Source organism: Stigmatopora nigra, chromosome 5 (genome assembly GCF_051989575.1).
Source record: "Stigmatopora nigra isolate UIUO_SnigA chromosome 5, RoL_Snig_1.1, whole genome shotgun sequence".
Taxonomy (NCBI): Eukaryota; Metazoa; Chordata; class Actinopteri; order Syngnathiformes; family Syngnathidae; genus Stigmatopora; species Stigmatopora nigra.
In genome coordinates, this window is record NC_135512.1 from 16,709,346 (window position 1) to 16,733,059 (window position 23,714).

Consider the following 23,714-nt stretch of genomic DNA (forward strand, 5'->3'; position numbering starts at 1 on the left):
AAGACAAGTATATCCCAAAAGTGAGTACCCCCCTCTCATTTCTGCATTTTAATATCTTTTCATGGGATGACACTGAAATATCTCACATAAATATAAAATGTAAACGGGTCACTGTGGAGCTTAGATATAGACAGAAATTTATTTTATTTTCAAAATTATTCAAAACACAGCAATTAATCTGACATGTTGTCAACAAAAGTGAGTATACCACAAGAAAAAAAAATCAAAATTGGGCCCAATTTTTTTTTATTTTGTGTGCCCTCCATTATTTTCCTCCACTGCCTCAACCCTCTTCGGCATGGAGTTGCCGCTGGAATCCTCTTCCATGATGGCATCACGGAGATAATTGATATAGGGGACCTAGGCCCCAGGTAACCAAACCCCACCCCCTTTGTTTGAGGATGCCCCATGGATATTCAATAGTTTCTAGGTAAGGGGACATGCTTGGCTACTCCATCACTTTACCCTCAGTTTCTTTAGAAAAGCAGTGGTTGTCTTAAGCTGTGTTTGAGTTCGTTATCATGTTGAAATATTGTTTCACGGGCCAGTTTACAGAGGGAAGGGCTCATGCTCTGCTACTGACGCCATAGAGTATATGAGTGGTTGAACATTTCTTCAGGCCTGGGCTGGTGTGTTGTTTGGTTATAACTAGCACAAAACTTGTCTGTGTATCAAAGAAAGGTTTAAAGCTGGTCCACTGGTGCATCCTCTTCTTTCGGGGGCGGCTCTAAATGGATGGGTTTAATATTGGAAGGTTTCATCACACTGGTCAAAATAAAAAATAGGAAACTGTTATTTATAAATACATTACATTCAAACACTTCAGTGACATTACTAAACTGTAGGCAAGGTGGTAAGGTGACTTGTTGAGTAGGTGGACAAAATCCATGAAACAATTCATATATTCAGTTATTTTCTTTACAAGATATCCTTACAAGGTTCCCTCTAACCCTAAACCCCTTTATGTGTAGCAATGAGAAGCCATTTTGGCTGATCTTAGCCCAGCCATTTTGGTTTCAGAGTGTGATCTTTGAAAATGATATTTACTATTTCATTCAAGTTGAATAGTTGGGACTCACTGTTCGAGAGCGCAAATATCTGCACCAAAGGGACTGGTGGTGAGGTTTCTTCAAATAGAACACGCTTCTCCTGAATGTTTCTCAATTATTAAATTCCTTCATTTTCTGAGCGAGCAAGAGACTGGCCAGCCCACCTACTCACCAAATTACACTGATCACTTAGACAACGACTATCCTCTCAAAAACTGTCAATAAACGTTTGTTACTATTGCTATTAGCCTACCATTTTGGTACTTGCGTCCCTTTACCCAGAAGCTTGACAATTTTAAACAGAACTTAATGTAAAATTGTAGAGTACCGTATTTTCACGACTATTCAGCGCATCGTATTTTTAGCCGCAGTGTCAACAAGTGCTATTTCTGTATTTCACCCACACAAAGGATGCACCGTTCTTGTAGACGCTGCCAGGCATGGTAGATATATATTATTTATGGATATCGAATCAGATTAGCGCTACAGAAGCAGCCCCAGATGCTATTTTCGGTGCGCAGTGACTGCTGGGACATATAGTCCTTTTGTCAATACACCCAGGTTGGCGGCTGTGATAACGGCAAACACTAATTTGGTGCTACATGCACCAAATGCACGCTACACCCGCACGCTAAAAAAACGTTTTTAAAAAGGCAACGGAGGCAAAACTGAGTTCGGTTGTACTTTATTTTGAAATGTTACAATGTACTCGAGTCATCATTACCCACAAAACCATCAAAGTCCTCATTTTCTGTGTCTGAATTGAACAAAATTCTCCATCGAAAACGCCGAGTTTAATACGTTCGTCCAGGCGGCCACAATTCGTTCGCAAATAGTAGCTAGGTGGTATCTAGCGAAACTAGCCCGGCGCTGCCTGCCACCATTCTTCATGCTATGTTGATGTCGATGTATACAGGCCACAATCCATTCGCAAATAGTAGCTAGCTGGTAGCTAGCGTAACTAGCCCGGCGCTGCCTGCCACCATTCGTCATGCTCTGTTGATGTCGATGTATACAGTCCACAATCCATTCGCAAATAGTTGCTAGCTGGTAGCTAGCGTAACTTTTCCAACGGTGCTTTCCATGCTTTGTCAAGCTGTATTGATGTCGATGTATACAGGCCACAATTCATTGGGTGTAGTGACAAAAGAACTACTGCATATCCCAGCATTCTCTGCACAGTACTTTTTCTACGGGAAAATAGTAGAGTAAGTGTACCCTATCGACTGCGCATAAATCCTGCTGCATTGCCACACAAGAGCAGAGTCACTCGATCCTTGTGGGCTTTGAAACCTGTCTTCTGGAGTACATCCTTGAAGAGAAAGGTTCGGGACGGCATCTTCTTCCAGCAGAGTCCAGTTTCATCTATGTTGAAGACTTGCTACAGGACATAGCTATTTTCTTCTATCATTCCTGGAAACATATCCTCAACATAGCGCCTCGCTGCTGCTCCGTCTGCAGAGGCTGCATCTCCATGCAGCGACACATTCCTTAGTCCGACTCGCCGCTTAAACCTCTCATGCCAGCCCTTGCTGGCAGTGAAAGCCGTACGTGGTCGTGGGTTAGTCTGGCTTGAGGCACCGGGCAGAGGATCACCTTCGTCGACATCTTCTTCCTCGTCCAGAACGCTGTTGTCGTCGTCACCACTCGCATGCACCATAGCGTCGAACAAAGATTTAGCCTTACTACGGATTAAGTTTCTGTCCAGGCTGATTTGCTCCCCCTACAATCAGGGATCCAAATAACCAGTGCATTTTCCATTCGCACCATGACCTTATTCTGGGTGTTCACAACCCTTTTGGCATCTTTCGTGAAAGATGTTGCAGCAGTTTTGCAGATGTTCTTCTCCTCCTTTTTTATGTACCGCACCGTGGATTCATTCAGGCCGCAATGTCGAGCTACGCTAGTGTAGCTACTTCCTGCTCTCAACTTGTCCAATAAACTCACTTTTACGGTAATTGTCAACATCTTTTGCTTTTTCTTCGGCTCACTAGACGCACCAAGGGATGGAGAGTGTTTGGGGGGCATCACGAAGGGCTTCACGAGATAAGCGTGGACTGAGAATGGTCATCGGGAGAAGCTTGGGCTTCCGTGGTGAATGGGCCAATGGGGAGTCGAGTACATTCAGTGAGCAATCAGCTTGCGCACTTATGCCCGTGATGCGGCCGTGATGCTGCCGTGATCCCCCATGATGCTTTGCGCATATGTGCATTTTTTATGTTTTAAAATTTATAAAATGATGAAATTACTAATTCTAATTGAATATTTTGTTTTCACACCTTGTAAGATGATGTAATTTATAATTTTAATTTAATATCTTTAATTTTTTTCCCCCAAAAAATCTGCGAAGCTCTGCGCACGCGATAGCTGAAGCGCAAAGTAGCAAAGGATCACTGTATTTAAAATCTTGAACACATTTGTGAACTTGACAGTGAAAACGCACATGGAAATATAGAATTAGAACCCTGGTAAAAAAATAATGCTAATTTAGTATAATGTATAAAATGCATGTCAAAATTTGGCGTCAACTTACGAGTATGGGGAAGTTGGTACAGCCACCACAAGAATATGATTCTTCTTTTTAAACAGTCGCCACAGCCCTTTGTGATTTCCACGGACATCCAAGTCCCAAACATGAAGGCACTTGATAAGAACATGAGGGTAACACAAGTGATTTTTTAAAAGAGGCAAGAGACACATTTGTGCCGCAGTTAAATGGACTGTGCACACTACCGTCGGTATGTTTTATGTTATCCCTTATGCTATTTAGCATTTTCTAGTAACACAGGGTGCAAAGAAGTGGCTATTTTAAATCAGGGAGCAAGTTAACAATGTCAAAGTCAAATTTATAGCCCTAAATCATAAAAAGATAAGAGAAAAACTAAATGCAGACATTGTTGGGCATGCTGCATGCATTGTCGTCTCGTGCAAAAGTGAAAATAGACTTGTCATGTACTGTGAGGTAAAATGACTAGACAGGTATGTACTGTATATACATGTAATTTAAATCAAAGTCCAACTATTATGGGTGGCATGGTAAAGGTACTCTTATTATTAGTTGCAATACATTGATTAGTTACTCCACTACAGCTTGTATAGTCTAATTATATGTCAATATTCAATTCACCTTTTGCAAAAGCTCTGCCCCATTTAGATATTTTTGCTACTCTGGCAAGCTTTGTGACTCCCACAGTATATCTATGGAAGGAATGTGTGTACCGGAGCATGTGTTTGTTTTGTTTTGGAGCAATACCAAAGCAATATCCTCTGAATTGAGGCAGAAGGTTTACAGTTTGCAGTGGAGGGATGGATTCAAAATATATATTTTATTTTGGCAAAGGCAAAACTACAACCAAGGCAGCAAAAATATACTGGTCAAAAGCAAAATCTTAGAAACTGAATGATCTCTATTCTATTTCTATCTCTATTTTAGATGTGACCAACACAGGGTACTCGGACGTTTGGTCGCCCGGACGTTTGGTCGCCCGGACGTTTGGTCGCCCGGATGGTTGGTCGCCCGGACGTTTGGTCGCCAGGACATTTGGTCGCCAGGACATTTGGTCGCCAGGACGTTTGGTCGCCCGGCCGTTTGGTCGCCGGATATTTAGTCCCCGTTGGTTCCCTGTCTTTTAATCGCCAGTCAAATGGTGACAGAGAGTAAGTACTGTTGAAAACAGCTCTCAACAAGCGTTCAATATCTAAATATCTACTGTTTATTCATGAGGGGGGTTAATATCTAAGTACTGTTTAATATCTAAGTACTGTTGAAACCAGCTCTCAAAATGATATTCATGAGAGTTTAATATCTAAATATCTACTGTTTATTCATGAGGGGGGTTAATATCTAAGTACTGTTTAATATCTAAGTACTGTTGAAACCAGCTCTCAAAATGATATTCATGAGTTTAATATCTAAATATCTACTGTTGATTCATGAGAAAAGAGTTTAATATCTAAATATCTACTGTTGATTCATGAGAAAAGAGTTTAATATCTAAATATCTACTGTTGATTCATGAGGTCTATTTTTTCAGAAATGCGAGCCCAGGACGACCTTATGGCAAACAGCGCCACCCTAAACTGTCAACAGAGCTCGCTCAGTGGACTGAACTGAGCTGATGGTGGAATTTCCCAGAAATGTTTCAAATGTTTTTGTTCGATGGTTGTTCAAATAGTAACCATTAGTAGAGCTACTTTCTGTTTGCCTAATGTCAAGGTACACAGAGACTGAGGAGTTGTGAGAAAGAGCGGTGTCCAGTACAGAAACATAGTAGGATGTGTGTCAAGAATGTGTATTGTGTGTCTGTGAAAGAACAACCACACACACATACCCACAACTGCAATGTACCCTGTGTGTACTCGCTGCCAAGTCACTTCTACCAAGTGACTTCTTCTGGATTAAATTGCCAAAAACCCAACTCCTCTCTACAATTCCTTGTGTTCTAACTGACACAATCAAGGTGATAGAACATAACCCACATTGAGCAAGCAGCGTATACATTCTAAGCTAGCCTCTCCAAAAGTAACCACAGAAATGCTAACTATTACGTCAATGGTTCTTTTATCAGACATGTTTCCGCCATCCAAACAAGGTTGAAATTGAGTCACAATCTACCTTAAGATACACCTGTCAGTCAAAAAAATAGAATTTGGCCATTTCTGTTACACTATAATTGCCAGCTGCGAGTAAATATGCTATGAGGGTAATAACAATGGAGTAAAGTTTGATAGAATTGTTTTGTTGAAGATCAATAAATGTTTGTAAGAAATCAGGTGAACAATTACAGCTGAATAGAGTGATGTATATTAGTTCCATCTTCTGTATTCACAATTGAATCGCTATTTCTCCAATATTATATAAATCTACAGTTGATATAAAAAAAAAAATCTTCCAAGCCTTACTTGACAAAAGAACCGATTTGTTCCAAGGTTTTTTGTCACCAACAACAAATAGAGTGTGGCGATTACCTTAGCGAGCTCGGTCCACGTCGATGTATCACTCTCCACCTCCATCTTAATGTACATAACATAAACTTTTCCCTCAGAGTCTGGTGGGATCGAGTCATCACAAGGGTTCTTGGTGTGGTCCAGCAGCTCTGCCTCACTGGAACCATAAATTGTTTAAAAATGGATTTGACAAAGGTAGTCGAAACAATAGCAATCCAAAATGATTTGTCATTTATTCAAGTAAACATAATCAGTGTCTCACTCACCGAAAGAGGTTTTGGAGTTCCACTTCATAATTTTCCTTCTTTAAACTGTGAGAACAAGTACTGCACATAATCACCATTCTTTCATCCCATGAAGCCTAAGAACTATAACTTTCGCAAACATTGTAGTGTATGTCATACTCAAAGAGACCTTGCAGGGAAACCAAATATAAATTAATTGACACGATGAAAGGCGAGTTTTGTAAAAAAGCTAGGCTAGCTTGAATTAATTAAAAATGTTAACTATTTTCAGAAGGCTGCAAAATTTTGAAAAATAAGGTCAGCCTATCAGGTCTCAGACGCTGTATGTGTGTACGCTGGTTGTGCTTAGAACACACACGACTAATGTACCATGTTTAACATTCCTTCCTCTCTCAAGTGGACAAGGTGCCTCACGAGATGCAGCAATTGACGAAAGTAAATGCGTACAGCTGCAATCCAGGTGAATTTTAGTGGGTCCTTGGAAAAATTGTAACTAAATCGGAGAGGCCAACCTTGGTCGACCACATTTCAGGACTACCCTCCCATTTCCAGAGTTTTTCCAGAGTGAATGCGATTCATGCAAAATCGATATAGAAAATGTAAAAGAAATGTAGGAAAATTTAAATCAAACTGTTATCAGGTTTTTACATTACCATATTTACTCACAATAGACGCTTTTTTCAGACAAAGATAATTACTGAATCAAGGGTACAACTTATATGCGCATGTAAAGTCGACATGCACAAAACTGCATGTTGACAACGCCATAGCACCATAACGTCATGTCCCAATGCCGCCATGATGCAAGAGAATGCAGCTGATACGGTCAATTATTTTAAAATAGAGAAAAGATAAACATAAAACGCTAAACATTTTGTAACGTCTATGAATGAAAGATTTTCCCTTCAGAGTAACACATTTGTACTACTCCCTATTAAAACCACGAATATGCAGGTGAAAATTGTGAATAAGGGGGTGGCTTATCCGTGATAAATTGTAAAATTCAACAATTTTAAGGGTGCGGCTTATATGCAAAAAAAATACGTTAAATGAAATAGTGTTGGTGCAAACTATTGAAAAAGTACAGCATAATGAAAATACGTTTATCTTTGTGTTTGGGTCCTTCTACGTGCATTTCACAGTCAGCAATGTGTCACGCTGAAGACGCACAAGCACAGTGTTCTCGTTACCTCTGCGTCCTGCGTCTGATACGCACAGCTTTTCTTCCAGACGCACAATTTCAAGTAATGTGCTTTTTTCGGACGCAAAGAAATTTTTATAAAAAAAAAAACCAAAACACATATATCCGATAGCAAACCAATTTATTCCACATAATCTTTGCGAAATAATTCTCGCGTGAACGAGACTAGCAGACACTAGCAGACGAAGGAGAGAAAGCGATAGCAAGAGTTTCGTAATAGTGTAAGAAAGATAAAAAATGTTTCAGAAAAAGCAAAACAGTCTGGATAGTTATTTCGCAGTTAAAAAATACAACTAGTAAGAAAAGAACTGCAGAAGATTCGATCGATGATCATGAAGCAAAACGGGGGAAGCAAGGAAAAATACGCACATTTCAAAAGACTTTTGGCTGCAAAGAGAGGAGGATCTACGAGCTGAAAGACTAGTACAATGATAAATAAACCCTAACCCTAAACCATATAATAAATAAATTAAATCTGAATGTTTATATATCGTTGCTTATGTTTTATTTGCATCCGTAGTATGTTGGGACTCGTGACAAGTTTCCTGGGACGCACAGTTTTCAGACAGGCGAATCCCTGGGACTCGCAGTGTGCCAATTGTAAAATTATCACTGCAAGCATGTTGTGCAACGTTCAAATGTCAGTCCTTTTGGAGACGGTTCTAACATGGGATCTTTCGTCGAATACAAAACAATAAACTTCTGCGAGTATCTCGGTTTCTTATTAGAAATTTAATCCAAACTGCCATCAATTTTGCGCTTACTCTGAGCAGGCATATTGATCAGACTTACCAGTGCTGTGTACGCCTAATTCCTTTGGAACAACCCTGGAAATGATAGGATTTGTTTCAAAACAAAAGACTGGTGGTTTGGTCAGCATTAAAAATACTTCTTTCCCTTATGAAAAAAAAATGGCAGGCAGCCTTCCCACTAAGAAAATGGTGGGATACAGAGGACTGTTACTAACAACAGCACAGAGCAAAAAAAATGGAAGGCACCGGGCGGTGGTCCTCATTTGCATCCATAAATAATGCCTACTGAGCAGCCAGGAGACTCTGTGAAGGTGGAATTTTATCAGAAATGCGAGCCCCGTGCGACCTTACGCCGTAACGCCTATTTTGAAAACAGAACTTGCTTGTGGACTCCGGAAGCCTCGTGGGGGCAGTGCTAAAGATCCTCCAGAAATGTTTCAAAAGCTCTCGATGATGTAATGGTGAAGGCCAGCACCCTTTTCCGAAAATACAGCCCTTTGGACGGTTAAGATGGCTGCAAGGTACGGAGGAGCTGACTGTGGAATGTCTCCAGAAATGTTTCAACACTCCCGGCACCGTTAAGGCAAACGCCATTACCCTTCTCCGAAAATAGCGCTCTCTTGATGGGTAATTGATGGCTGAATGGCGCAGAGGAGCGAAGTGGAAGTTTAATTTCCTCCCCAAACAATGAAGGCCCCCTAATGAGTCATCACGTTATCGTGGTGGTGGGGTTTATGTGTCTCAGTGATTATTGCAGCTATGTTGTCTGGGGACTTGTGCCCTTGGAAAACAGGTGAGAGACCAGGTAAAGAATGGCTCAGAAGACTTCTTATGATGAGTAAGACCAAAGAACTACGGATTCCCTCACCCGAATGCGGGTCACCGGGGCCCCACTAAGGAGCCTTGCCCGGCGGAGTGTCACAATGGCGAGTGCCTGGTGTCCGCGCCTACAGCCATGGGGCCCGGCCAGGCACAGTCCAAAGAGACGATGTAGGTTTCCCTCACATGGATTCACAACCTATGAGAAGGGCCAAAGAGGTCAGGTGCGTCGAAAGCTGGGGGACAGCCATAGGAGGGATCATTGAGATGTGGAATGTCACTTCTCTGGTAGGGAAAGAGGCTGAGCTAGTGTGTGAGGTCAAGAAATTACGGCTTGATGTAGTCGGTCACCTCTACGCACAGCTGGGGTTCAGGTATCACTCTCGACACTCTTCCACTCTGGAGTCGCTTATTGTGAGAGGCGCCGAGCAGGTGTGAGCATACTTATTGCCTCCCGTCTCGATGCTTGTATGTTAGGTAGATGAGAGGGTAGCGTCCCTCCGTTTTCGGGTGAGGGGACAGGAACTGACTATTGTTTGTACGTATGCACCAAACAGCAGTTCAGGGTAGGCACCCTTTTTGGAAGGCGTGCTGCAGGGTGCTCCTTTTGGGGGGACTCCGTCATTTTGCTGGGGGCCTTCAATGCTCACGTGCGCAACGACATGGAGACCTGGAGGGGAGTGATTGGGAAGAACGCCATCCCCCTAATCTGTGTTCTGTTATTAGATTTTGGCACTCGTCGCGACTGACAAAAATGAATACCATGTTCGAGCATAAGGGTGTCCATATGTGCACTTGGCATCAGGACACCCTAGATCGCAGTTCAATGATCGACTTTGTGGTCGTGTCATCGGGCCTGTGGCTGCATGTCTTGGACACTTGGGTAAAGAGGGACGGAGCTGTCAACCGATCACCACTTGGTAGTGAGTTGGCTCTGATGGTGGGGTCGGATGCTCTTATGGCCAGGGAGACCCAAATGTTTCGTGAGGGTCTGCTGGGACTGATTGGCGTAGTGTCCTGTCAGAAGGAGTTTCAATTCCTGCATCTTTGGGTCTGACCGCACTGCATACTTGAGGCGGTATATGACAGGAAGATAAAGAGTTGAACAATGACTTTAGTACTTTTAAAAGTTTTTAAATCAAGCAGAGAGGAAATATTTTCACTGAGTTCAGTACTTAAAGAATTTGCAATGTTTTTTGTTTATAGATTATATTTAGATACTAATACATTAGTCTTTTCATATGCTTATAGCTGTAATATTTAATAAATATACTACTTGATAATTGTACTTGTGTACTTTTATTTCTGTATAGGAGCAAAAATAGGTAATATGGTAGTAATAATAAGGGGTAATCCTACTTCACGGTTTTTCGATTATCGCGGCCTATCTGGTCTACAGAATCTGCAATATTCTCGGGATTAGTGGATGAATTTTGTCAGTAAATGTATGTATGTATGCCGAAAAGGACAAAACATAATGATCTCTTAAGCTTAAGCAAAGCGGTAAAATTGCGAGTGGCAGCCGGGTAGATGCATATAAAAGGAAGTAAACAAAATTTAACAACTTAAAATTATGTTATGCAGAAAAACTCAAGAAAAAACTCCTTAGCAAATGAGGGTCAAAGGCTTATTAATCAGGAATCATCACTGGCCAGAGCCAATCTTCCATAGTCTCAGAAAAAGATTAATAAAGGGCCTACAAAGGGGGGTTTTGGTGGGACTGTTGCGCTCCTAGGATATTGGTGGCCACTACCCCCCTTTGACCTGGCTCTGGTGTCCACCTGGATCACAGTATTCAGGTCGGACTAGCGCTCTGCTCCCCTGTCGCACATAGTAATAAATATGCTAATCCACTGGTTCTATTGTCCGCCACTAGCGCGTTAACTTCGGTTTTGATAATCATTGAGACGCAGCTTGCTTCTAGCCAGCAGGAGACCAGTGAGGTGTTGGGAAATAGCAGCTATACCACAATTAAAAAAAAGGACACAGGTAGCGTCCATATTTACGTTTTGGAGGATGTTTGATTTAGTTTAACATTTTCTATCATGGATTGTTTTTCGTAACTTGGAACAAAAGATTTCCCATCCCAAGCTTGTTGTAACCTGAATATTTCTTATGTAGAATCATTCATAAGTAGAGGTACCACTATATAGTGGTAGGGGTGAGCCAGGAAGCATGAGTTGAAGGTGAAGGTGACCTGACCCCTATTTTGACGCTCACCAGAAAAATCCAAGCAGGTAAGACAAAAAACAATGACATGTTGTGCTCTAACTCATATTTAGCACTCAGTTGTTCTCAGCCTCAGCACTTGTGTTCTAAGATTACATTAACATTATGCATTTGATGTATTTAGATAATAAATAATCAAAATGATCAGTAATTGGCTTTACACACCTGTCAACATTCTTCAGCTGCACGTGAGGAACTGTGTTAAACTTGTGTTTCTTGAAATATACTTCCTATGAAAGAGGAGAATAGTAAAAATAAAACTGTAACTAGAATTAGAATGTCGTAAATAAACTTGAGTTTTATTTATGAAAACACTATCTTACATGAAAATATCCATTCATGTTGAGACCAATGATGCCAAAGTGGTAGGAACGGGACACATCAGGTATGATACACTCTCTTCCCTTTCTTTGTTCTGGCATTCGCATCCACATGTCCCAATCCCACAGCTACGAACAGACACATTGGGTCAGCGCGAGAAAACCAAATTCCTGAGGCATTCTTACAGCATCCAAGAGACATTGTATCCCTAGCGTGTCCTTAGTCAAACTCAGGGCCTGCCTATCACAGGATATGCGCCAAACACACCATAATCAAATGCCCATTTCACTTCTTCTGGCTCCTTCTGATGTTGAGGAAAAACAGCTCAAACCCAAGCCCAGAAGATCGAGCAGCCCATTGATGCTCTAGTGGAAAGCCCGGAGACCCTGTAGAGAAAACTCATTTCGGCCACCTGTATCCGCAATCTTGTTCTTTTGGTCACAACCCAAAGCTTGTGACCATAGGCGAGGGTAGAAATGTAGATCGACAAGTGAAAAAAAGGTAGTTTGCCTTTTAGTTCATTATGATGACAATATGACGATTCTGCCTGACTGCAGATGCTGCAGCCACTGGTCCGTGGATCTCCAGCTTCATTCTTTCTTAACTCAGAACAAGACTGCGAGATATTTTAAGTCCTTCATCTCTGGAGTGATTTCAACAAACAGCGTGTTAAATATATTGGTGTCGTTTCTAACAAGATGGAAAAATTATTAGGCTTATATTCAATTTTATTGAAGCCGACACTTTGCTTTCGCTTTTATAATGCATAACTATTCAAGATGGCGGCGCGCTTGGGCGCAGCGGCTCATTGCTCTCCAGTTCGTTCGTGGAAAGGCAAGACACCCAATTTCACAACTTACTACGGACTGACCTTCGATATCCCCAAGACCATCCGGAGACCTCCGGGATCTCCAAGGATATCCAACCCACCCAAAGTACGCCGTAGACGGCGAAAAAAAAGGAGGCAGGGGAGCGAATGCCGGGCGGCCATTGCGGCTAAGCTAAGCTACGACAACAACCACTCCGAGCCCCGCTTCCTAGTATCTTTTTGACAGACGCCCGATCCGTTACCCACAATATTTGGCGTGGATCTGCCTTCTACAGGCGAACTGAGGGAGGGTAAGTAAGAAGACAGTGAGAGGTAAGTGATACATTTTATTCTTGTTAGCATCGGTGAGGCAACTTGCAGTCGCCGGATTGATGGCGCTCAAGAGGTGATGCGATGTTTCCATCGTGGCGGAGTGCTAACAAGTCTGAATATGTCAGTTAAGGGGTCTTGCCTGAGATGGCGGACCTGTGGAGAAGCACTATACAATTTCGTCATACGCAGCTGAGGGTATGATGACTATTAGGCTTTTTGTCAACTCAATGATAAAGACAATGCCTATGTCTGATTATTATGGATATTGTGAGAAACCTTCATTTACATTTCTGAAAGCTATTGCATGAATTTTTACACACATGCTAACTCATGCTTTGTAGCAATGTCATCGGACTAGCAGGTGCACTTAGGTGAAGAGAGGGGGTGGAGCTGTAAAACGATCACCACTTGTTGGTGAGTTGGCTGCTATGATGAGGGAACATGTCGGTCCGGTAGAACCAAACCTTTGGGAGAGTCTGCTGGGAACAATGTTACCTCTTAAAACGAGCTTCAACGCCCAACCCTAGCAGAGCTTTGTCCCTTTGCTTTACGAAGAACATTGAATTGGAGTGTACCATGTTCTGCGCATGTATTGCTTGGGCATTCGTAGCGGCAATCCCAGAAACAGCTGGTACTATTAAGTTGAAGAAAGAGTCCTACTTTTTTGGCCTGTGAGAGGTAGTCTGATGGGCACTGGCTGGCCAAATGACATAATGAAAAATAACTTACCTGTCATTTAAGATGAGATGCATGAGTGATGCAAATACAATCTAATCTTATACTGGCCAGTGGGGAGGCCCAAAGATTTATAGAGGCTATGGCCACCCCTGGTCTCCCCTCTGGGGGTGTTCTCACTCCCTGATGCAGAAGCTTGAAGGGAAAACCTAGGACACGCTGGGGAGACTCTGTTTCCCGGCTGGCCCCGTAAAATGGGCTGAGATTCTGGGTTTCACTGATAAAAATGCCAACCCTACGACATGAACTCGAATAAGCAGGAGGAAATTAATGAATGCTAATATATAAGCTGCGGAAAGATAATGAAAATTGAAGTTATATGACAGGTACACTTTAATAAGTAGAAAAAGAAGAATATGACACCTTCTCAGGTGTTGGCCATTTTGACTCAAGTTCATCCTTGTACAGACTCTTTTTCAGGACCCAGCCAAGGCCAGGCATACTTTCCACTCTGTAGAGCAAGGTGGGATCCTCTGCTGTGTGTTCATAACCCTGTAGAATTTTTAAAAAAGAAATGATCAACTTAATGCTCATTAGTGTAGTAGATCCCAATATCTGCGTATCATTGTGCAACTTCAGGTATGATCTATAGCATCTCTGGATGATATGTATGTGAACCCGAGCAAATAGATTATTATGCAAGAACACATAGCTACATATGCATTATATAAATACCGTATTTTCACGACTACAAGGCGCACATAAAAGTCAAACATTTTCTCCAAAATTGACAGGGTGTCATTTAATGCAGAGCGCCCTGTGTGAGCTCCGGAGCCTGACTGAGCACTTCTTGCCGACACGCTTTTTATATAGAGAGAAGGTGGACGTTGGTGGGGAAAGGCCTACGGAAGGGGTGTGTGGGAGAAGATGCTAAACCCACGCCCCTACAAGGTTCCTATATATACTCTTGTGCTCAATTGCAAAATGAAGAATAAATAATACTACAAAGAGGCACGCCTACGAAGCTCAGTTGAAGCTTCAAACCATCAATTATGCAGTGGAGCATGGGAACAGAGCAGCAGTGAGGGAATTCAACATAAACAAATCTATGGTTCGAAAATGGAGAAAGCAGGAGAAGGAGCTTCGCCAAGTCAAAAAGAGTAAGTTGAGTTTCCGTGGGAACAAGGCAAGGTGGCCCGTCTTGGAAAATCAACTGGAGCGGTGGATTCTTGGTCTAGGAGCAGCTGGGAGAAACGTCTCCACAGTCAGAATTAAAAATTTAACATTTCCAAGGAGGACCGACCGTCCTGGTGCTTTTGATTTATGAAACGGCACCATCTGGGAATTAGCGTGAGGACAACCGTGGCCCAGCAACTTCCGGCGGACTACATTGAAAAGCTAGACAAATTTTCCGCACCTACTGCATCAAGAGGATTGTCGACAAACTTAAACAGCCAAACCACATAACGAACATGGAGGAGGTACCGCTGACCTTCGACATCCCGATGAACCACACGGTCGAGAAGGGTACCAGCACAGTGGCGATACGAACAACGAGGCATGAGAAGTCGGCTTTTATTGTCATTCTCGCTTGCCTAAAGGGCAGAAGATATCACCAATGGTGATTTTTAAGCGAAAGACGCTGCCGAAAGAAAAGTTTCCAGCCGGCGTCATCGTGAAGGCGAATCCAAAGGGTTGGATGGATGAGGAGAAAATGAGAGAATGGTTACGTGAGGTGTATGTCAAGCGACCGGATGGCTTTTTCACGGCTCACCGTCACTTTTGATTTACGACTCTACGCGTGCTCATCTTCACATCAACGGTGAAAAACCAAGTCTTGAAAATGAACTCGGAGCTTGCCGTCATTCCCGGAGGCTTGACCAAAGAACTACAGCCGCTGGACATCGGCATCAACAGGGCTTTCAAAGCAAAGCTGCAAGTAGCATGGGAGCAGTGGATGATCACTGGCGAACACAGCTTCACGAAGAGTGGCAGGCAACGTCGGGCTAGTTACACTACGATTTGCGAATGGATTGTGGCCGCCTGGGCGAATGAGTCTGCTTGCACGGTTGTTCGAGCTATGCCAAAGCCTGCATCATTTCTAAGAGCCTCTTTTGGGCAATTGTTTAATTCGGACACAGAAAAATGAGGAGTTTGCTGGTTTGTGGGTGATGATGCGAGTACATTGTAAAATGGCTAAAAAAAAATACAGCCGAACTCAGTTTTGCTTCCATTGCCTTTTTAAAAACTTGTTTTTAGCGTGTGAGTGTAGCGTGTATTTAGTGCATGTAGCACCAAATTAGTGTGTTTGCCGTCATCTTGGGTGTATTGACAAAATAACTATATATCCCAGCAGTCACTGCACACCGGAAATAGTGTCAGGGGCTGCTTCCGGAGTCGCCGCTATTGCGGTTCGATATTCGTCCATATATAATATATATATGCCATGCCTGGCTGCGTCCTAAAAAAAACGGTGCGTCCTTTGTGTGTAAAAATACAGAAATAGCACTTGTTATTGACAGTGCGGTTAAAAATGAGAAGCGCCATATAGTCGTGAAAATACGGTATTTATTTTTTTCTGATGCATAGAACGATTGTGGGTGTATGAAAGGTCACCATGAGAATATTGATCCTTATAACTGTTGGGATACATTTAAAAAAACTGACTGAGAATGGTTACATGAGGTGTATGTCAAGCGACCGGATGGCTTTTTTCACGGCTCACCGTCACTTTTGATTTACGATGCGTGGTCATCTTCACATCAAGACCAAAGAACTACAACCGCTGGACATCGGCATCAACAGGGCTTTCAAAGCAAAGCTGCAAGTAGCATGGGAGCAGTGGATGATCACTGGCGAACACAGCTTCACAAAGAGTGGCAGGCAGCGTCGGGCTAGTTACACTACAATTTGCGAATGAATTGTGCCCGCCTGGTCGAATGTGTCTGCGTGCACGGTTGTTCAAACTTTTGCCAAAGCCTGCATCATTTCTAAGAGCCTCTTGTAAAGTTGCGTAAAACATTATCAAGTGCATTTCAAAGGACATGCATATTTTCTATTGGCTCTATGACAAATCTGCAGCCAAACAGTGACACTGAGTGACACCTATGATGGTGGTGACACTGATGATTGTAATATTGATTGAAGGTCCCTATGACATTTAACCGTGACACGGATTGAAAGATTATATGCAAGGATTCGTGACAACCAAATTCCCTATAAGAAAGAACAACCTGTCAATAATCATAATGATGTCTTTAACATGTCTCAGTGACTGTTGTACCTTTTTCATGACATCAGTGCTGAAACTTAATAAAAAGCGCGGCTTGGGACTTGGAAGGAGGAGAAGGTCCGCAGAGCCGAGCGCGTGTCCATAATGGACTCGCGCCTCCAACCTTCCCCAGCCGCGCGGTTGCTTTAAAATATAACACAGTCTCAGGCCTCGTTTTTCCTTTGTGCACGGGTGGTAAGTAATGGGGATCTGTAACTTCAGACCCAACACCTCTTTTGGGCAATTGTTTAATTCGGACACAGAGAAATGAGGACTTTGCTGGTTTTGTGGGTGATGACGAGAGTACATTGTAAAATGGCAAAAAAATACAGCTGAACTCAGTTTTGCTTCCATTGCCTTTTTAAAAACTTGTTTTTAGCGTGTGAGTGTAGCGTGTATTTAGTACATGTAGCACCAAATTAGTGTGTTTGCCGTCATCTTGGGTGTATTGACAAAATAACTATATATCCCAGCAGTCACTGCACACCGGAAATAGCATCAGGGGCTGCTTCCGGAGTCGGCGCTATTGCGGTTCGATATTCATCCATAAATAATATATATATGCCTGGCTGCGTCCTAAAAAAACGGTGCGTCCTTTGTGTATGTAAAATACAGAAATAGCACTCGTTATTGACACTGCGGTTAAAAATGCGATGCGCTATATTGTCGCGAAAATACGGTATATAATTTTTTCTGATGCATAGAACGATTGTGGGTGTATGAAAGGTCACCATGAGAATAATGATCCTTATAACTGTTGGGATAAATTTTAAAAAACTGACTCATCCTTTTCTTTTGCTAAGATCAGTTTACTTGGGAGTTTGGGGGGGGGGGGTGGGGGGGGGGGGTTGGTTAAGAGTAACCAGTTTACTTACAAGATCATTCCAGGCTGATATGCAATACAGGCTGTCATCCTCATCCAAAAGATGAACAGTCTGACTCAAAAAACTAGAACGAAACACAACAGAAAAAAATAGTCTTGAAGAAACTCTCCAACATTTCGGCATGTTCTGTGTTCAAAATAATAGATGGAGATTTATGTATATATCAAAGTTGCTTGGAACTTGTCTCCCCTTCAAAATGTTTTGAAAATGATGCGTAATACAAGCTTTAGATTTGGCGTGCCACATCACTTGTAGGTTTTTTTTCTTGATGTTGTGTCGCTTGAAGGCATGCGGGTTTCCGCATTGTACACCAGGAGCGGCTTAATTTTACAGTCACCGCTCGCTTTAACACACAATGCTAGCACTTAGCAGTGCTGCATAGGTTTGTGTCCCGGGAATGCCTTCTCCTCTGCCACGATGAATGTCCGCTTGGGCATCTTTTTCCAAAAACGACCAGTTTCCTCGCAGTTGAAACCTTGCTGGGGGATGTAACTTTCCTGGGTGATAATCAAGGCAAATGTCCTGATAAATTCCAGCGCGGCTTTCGAATTGGAACTTGCCGCTTCCCCGTGTCGGATTACCGAGGGTACTCCAGATCTTTTTTAAAATTTTTCGAACCAGCAATGACTCGCTTTAAAGCAGTGGTCTCAAACCGGTTCCACATAGGGCCGCAGTGGGTCCTGGTTTTTGTTCCAACCGATCCAGTGCCGACATTTTAACCAATCAGGTGTCTTTAAAATAAGTAGCACCTGACTCTAATTAACTGATTGCACTTGCAAAAGGTATCCTTGTTGAGTTGGAATGAAAACCTGCACCCACTGCAGCCCTTTGAGGACCGGTTTGAGACCACTGCTTTAAAGGGTTATAAAGTTGTTGAAGGCTCACCTTTTGTTGTTAACAAATCCATGTAAATTTTGCTGGCTTTTTCACATATGGTTGACTCGGTCACGCTATCTCCTGCTAATTGTTTTACTTTTACCCACAATAAAAGAAGGTTCTCCATCTCGTCGTGAATGTCACTGTGCCGGTGGGAAATTATAGTTAGTCCCTTGGAAGACCTCTTCTTAATTGTGTCCTTCTGGTTAAGGATGGTTGATATAGTTGACGGATTCCTCTCGTATTGCCAAGCGAGCTCGGTGACATGTACCCCACGCTCATATTTTTAAATTATTTCGCGTTTCATGTCCATTTTTAACGGTCGCCTTTTCTTTGCAAAACTCTGCCGATTCATAGTAAGGTTTACCTGGTATGTAAATGTAGACCAACGTGGAGGGGGGGGGGGGGTGCTCGTAGATATATTTTATAAACGAAAGAGATGCAAAAAAGACAGTGCCATCGCCACCCGGTATGGTCGTTTCACGAAATTTTGATCCTATATCGGAGAATTATTCGATCAAAATGTCCGTCGTAAGACGAGAATGTTGTAAGACGAGAATGTTGTAAGACGAGAATGTTGTAAGACGAGAATGTTGTAAGACGAGAATGTTGTAAGACGAGAATGTTGTAAGACGAGAATGTTGTAAGACGAGAATGTTGTAAGACGAGAATGTTGTAAGACGAGAATGTTGTAAGACGAGAATGTTGTAAGACGAGAATGTTGTAAGACGAGAATGTTGTAAGACGAGAATGTTGTAAGACGAGAATGTTGTAAGACGAGAATGTTGTAAGACGAGAATGTTGTAAGACGAGAATGTTGTAAGACGAGAATGTTGTAAGACGAGAATGTTGTAAGACGAGAATGTTGTAAGACGAGAATGTTGTAAGACGAGAATGTTGTAAGACGAGAATGTTGTAAGACGAGAATGTTGTAAGACGAGAATGTTGTAAGACGAGAATGTTGTAAGACGAGAATGTTGTAAGACGAGAATGTTGTAAGACGAGAATGTTGTAAGACGAGAATGTTGTAAGACGAGAATGTTGTAAGACGAGAATGTTGTAAGACGAGAATGTTGTAAGACGAGAATGTTGTAAGACGAGAATGTTGTAAGACGAGAATGTTGTAAGACGAGAATGTTGTAAGACGAGAATGTTGTAAGACGAGAATGTTGTAAGACGAGAATGTTGTAAGACGAGAATGTTGTATGACGAGCGGTCGTATGACGAGGTCCGACTGTATATATTTCTATGAAATATAAACAGACAAAAGCAAAAAAATACGTTTTTTTAAGCCCATTTTTCTGTTGGACAAACAACTACAGTACAGTCATACCTCTACTTAAGAAATTAATTGGATCCAGAATTTTTTTTCGTAACTTGAAAATTTCGTAAGGAGGTATATTTAATATGTAAATTCTCTAGTTAGTTCCATTGTTCTTACACATCTACCAACTAAATCCTTTAAAATTGGTCAACATGTCCCAATTTTGCAAGAAATGTGTGAGAAACAAAAATGAGGGAACATGGTCATTAAATTATTTATCAATGTAAAAAAATTAATATCAAGTACACAGCCTTTGCGACTCGGCCCCAACCATCGCATGGCTTGGTGTTAGGGTCATTAGTCTCACATTTATTATTTATTTGCTTGCAATGAAGAACGCTTTGATTTATTTAGCTTATTAACATTAAAAAAACTCATTTTTAGTACATCTGCTTGCAACCACGATAAACAATGGGAAGGTTGCCCCTCTCTCCAGCTGATCTTCTCAAAATTGTTTTGAGAAACATTGAGAAACATCAACTTTTGAAACTGTGGTTAACAACTCTCCCTTGGCAAGATCCAGAAGACTTAGAATAGTTTTGAGAACTGAGATGCATGTTATAAATCTTATGTATCAAATGAGCAAGAGAGGCGTCGATTCGGGAGAATGATCTTGACCGGAGGCGTGTGAGGATCGATTCTCTCTTGCAAGACACTGGTTATGAGTCAGATGTTCGTTTTATTAGTGAGTGCATTTGGGAATGCCTATTGGTGAACCTATCATTTTTGGTCCTACGAGCCTGGGATTCAATGTACCAGAGGAGTCCGGGCACTTGGTCGACATCTGGGAAAGACCGTGGCCACAGCGTCTAAAACCCTTTGCGAGCAGGATTTTCGACGGAGCGCCTGGATTCATGAAGGTTGAGGACTAATCCTGCTAAAAGAGACATCTGAGGAAATCTCTGGTCAGCCACGTGATTGTTTGCATTTGTTGACGGTTGCCAAATGCGGGAAAAGGGCAGTGCATGTGATGGTCCATTTTGAGAAGTGGACTCGCGTCCTGGGGACGGCCACTATAAAACACTGTGAATACTAGTTCCTAACAGGTGAGAGACAGAGCATGAGTCTATGAAACTTAGGGCGTTCGGTGTCCTGTACTGTTGTCCGGTAGGTACTTAAACTCCGAAAGTAAACCAAGGAGTGTATACTTGTGTGTTACATGTGGTGATAAACTAAGGAAAAAAAACAAAGAAAATCACTCCCTAATTGCACACAAACTCACTCCAAGATTAGGAGCTTGAATAATAAGGCGGCTAAAGATGATGATCCAAAACAGCATCTGCCGTGTAAAGATTGGAAATTTGTTGAAAATCAAAGGTATTCAAGGTTTGCTGGCCATCTTAATATGCATAAAATAATAGACCTGCAGGATAAAATACATACTAAACATAGGGGTAATCTATATAAAATGGAAAAGGATGAGATATGATGATATGCTGGAAAAGCAGAGCATGCTATTTTGTTCCACAAAAAGGAGGGTGTTAAGGCGGGTGCGTTGTGTAAAAAAAAAAAAAAAAAAAAAAAAGAATACCGGGGCTTCCTCGGCTAAAGGGGAACATTTTTACCGAGATAGGTGGCAAGAGTTTAGGGATGTTAGCTAAGAGATTGGGAGAAAATAAATGAGTAAATTAAACAGAAATTGGGTTTTCAAAAAATGCTGCGTGCTCGGTTTGTGGAGAATTAGGGCATATATCGCGTGATTGTCCAGACTAGAGGATCTCTAAAAACAAGGCCTAATTGGCATGACCAGCCAGCATGCCTGCTCAAAATTATTTAATTGAGGACTTTGAATATGGAGATGTTGAGCTAAATTTAATGGAAACACTGGCATTTGATTTGGTTAAACCAGATTTCACATTTTTCGTGAAAGTAATTCAATTGGAATATTTGGGTGATACTGGAGCTTGTAAAACGACAATTAAAAGGGATATTCCAGGTGCTAGGAGTGCACTGCGGAAGGTCTTTGTGACAACAGCAGGTGGTCAGGATACCGCCGTATCGGAAACCGTTTTGGTTTGGATAAAAGATCCGAATGAAGAAACGTGTGAAATGTCTTTGTTAGTAGTACCTGAATAAACTGTCAATTTACTGGGATGAGATGGCCTATTGGAGCTTAGCCTGGCTTTGATCCCGTCCGCTAGCGGGAATATGGTGGTTAAAAGACGAAAATAAATTCAAAACGGCCAATTAAATGTTTGGCAGGGTTGCCAACCTGCAACTTTTATTATAGTCTAAACTTGCCAAATAATGCGTCGACTGCAGGGTAAAGCGCTCTGTTTGCTGCTACGGCTGCTGATTTGATAGGGACGCGGAAAAGTTTTGAAAACATGCGAAAGGGCTGAGGGGCCTGAAAAGGCCCATGAGAAAAATATAGCATGGGCCACTCTGGACGTTTTTTCAGAATTTCTTACCTTTTGTAAGTAGAGGTATAACTGTATCTATGATGTATTTAAAATTTGAGGCAATTTTATATCAACAAAATATATAACTCCACTGTATAATGGAGAAACAATCAAACAAACACACCTGAAAAAGTCAATGGCGATGTCCAGATCTTCCTCTAACACAATAGCAAATTTGGCCTCCTGGAGAAAATCATTACAGTTTAAAAAAACATATCTGAACATCACTTATTCATCTCATTTCATTTTCTGAACCGCTTTGTCCTCACCAGCTGACTTTGGGCCAGAGCGGGGGACTCCCTGAATTGGTGGCCAGTCAATCGCAGGGCACAGAGACAAACAAAGATTCATGCTTAAACTCATTTCTAGGGGAAATTAGAGTGTCGAATCAGCCTACCATGCATGTATTTGGAATGTCGGAGGAAACCAGAGTACCCTGAGAATACCCATGCAGTTCCGAAGAGAACATGCAAACTCCACATAGGTGGACCGACCTGGATTTGAACCCAGGTCTCCCACTGTGAGGCCGAAGTGCTAATCACTCGACGACTCATTCATCATTTCCCCCCATTTAGACAAGGTTTGGATATTTCCCCAAAGTGTTGTGAAAGATTGATCACTAATTATCGTAAATGCCTGATCACAGCTATTGCCGCCAAATGTGACACAACCCGTAATTTGGTTCAGGGGGCAATTACTTTTTCACAGAGGATCAGACAAGCTTTTATTTTTTTAGCCTTGTTAAATAAAATCATCATTTAGAGCAGCCCCCCCAGTGTATATTCAGTGGCTATTGGTGAGACCACAGACATCACAGACACTGCCCAGCTCGCAATATATGTCCGTGGTGTTGATGACAATTTTGAAGTGTTGCTCACAATAATTCCAATGCATGGCCAGACCACCGCTAAGGAATTATTTCACAAGCTGTGTTATGCCATTCAGAATGCGGGTTTGCCATGGAAGAGTTTTGTTGGAATAACAATTGATGGAGCCCCATCAATGATTGGGAGGAAGAATAGACTGGTAGCACTTGTTCAAAAAAAACTGGAAGAGGAGGGTGTGGAGTCGGCCATAGCTCTGCACTGCATTATCCATCAGCAGGCCCTTTGCAGCAGATGCCTGAAGTTTGACAATGTGATGTCTGTTGTTGTGAAATGCATCAACCAAATCAGATCCAGGGGCTTAAAGCATAGAAAGTTTCGTGCTTTTTTGGAGGAAATGGAGTCTGAACATGGGGATGTGCTCTACTTCACTGAGGTACGTTGGCTCAGCAGTGGAAATGTGTTGAAGAGATTTTTGGAGTTGAGAGCAGAAGTAAAAGACTTCATGGAGATTGATTGATTGATTGATTAGCCTCTCTGGTACTGAATTCTGGGGGTCAAGCTTCTTTTTGTTCTGTGTTGTGTTGTATGTCGTAGTGATAGAAAAAACGGTTACAAATGTTCTCTTAATCGTCTAGTTTTAAAAATTCTGCGACCAACTTTGGTCTTGTCCAGAGGTCTTGGATGGTTAGATTTGTGGGGTCATTTGTACACGAAAAAAGATGTTCAGTATTGTGGGGGGAAAAGTTGCATT

The 23,714-nt window shown here is 42.0% G+C and overlaps 1 protein-coding gene across 9 annotated transcripts in view; it reads right to left on the bottom strand.

Moving 5' to 3' along the window:
* Nucleotides 1-120: 120 nt before the first annotated feature.
* pomgnt1 (protein O-linked mannose N-acetylglucosaminyltransferase 1 (beta 1,2-)) overlaps nucleotides 121-23,714 on the bottom strand; it is an 87,876-nt gene continuing 64,282 nt past the window's right edge. For 5 of the 9 annotated variants that reach the window (XM_077717804.1, XM_077717803.1, XM_077717811.1 and 2 more), the window contains 9 exons: nucleotides 22,261-22,319; nucleotides 17,526-17,598; nucleotides 13,803-13,931; nucleotides 11,566-11,691; nucleotides 11,408-11,472; nucleotides 6,263-6,307; nucleotides 6,018-6,153; nucleotides 3,583-3,692; nucleotides 121-765 (listed from right to left, as the gene is read on the bottom strand). In XM_077717804.1, the coding sequence (XP_077573930.1) occupies nucleotides 684-765; nucleotides 3,583-3,692; nucleotides 6,018-6,153; nucleotides 6,263-6,307; nucleotides 11,408-11,472; nucleotides 11,566-11,691; nucleotides 13,803-13,931; nucleotides 17,526-17,598; nucleotides 22,261-22,319 (825 nt within the window). In that variant the 3' untranslated portion in view covers nucleotides 121-683. Of the gene's footprint in view, nucleotides 766-3,582; nucleotides 3,693-6,017; nucleotides 6,154-6,262; nucleotides 6,308-7,544; nucleotides 8,270-11,407; nucleotides 11,473-11,565; nucleotides 11,692-13,802; nucleotides 13,932-17,525; nucleotides 17,599-22,260; nucleotides 22,320-23,714 lie in introns of those variants that run through there. The other 4 variants (XM_077717807.1, XM_077717806.1, XM_077717809.1 and 1 more) reach the window with 4 other exon arrangements.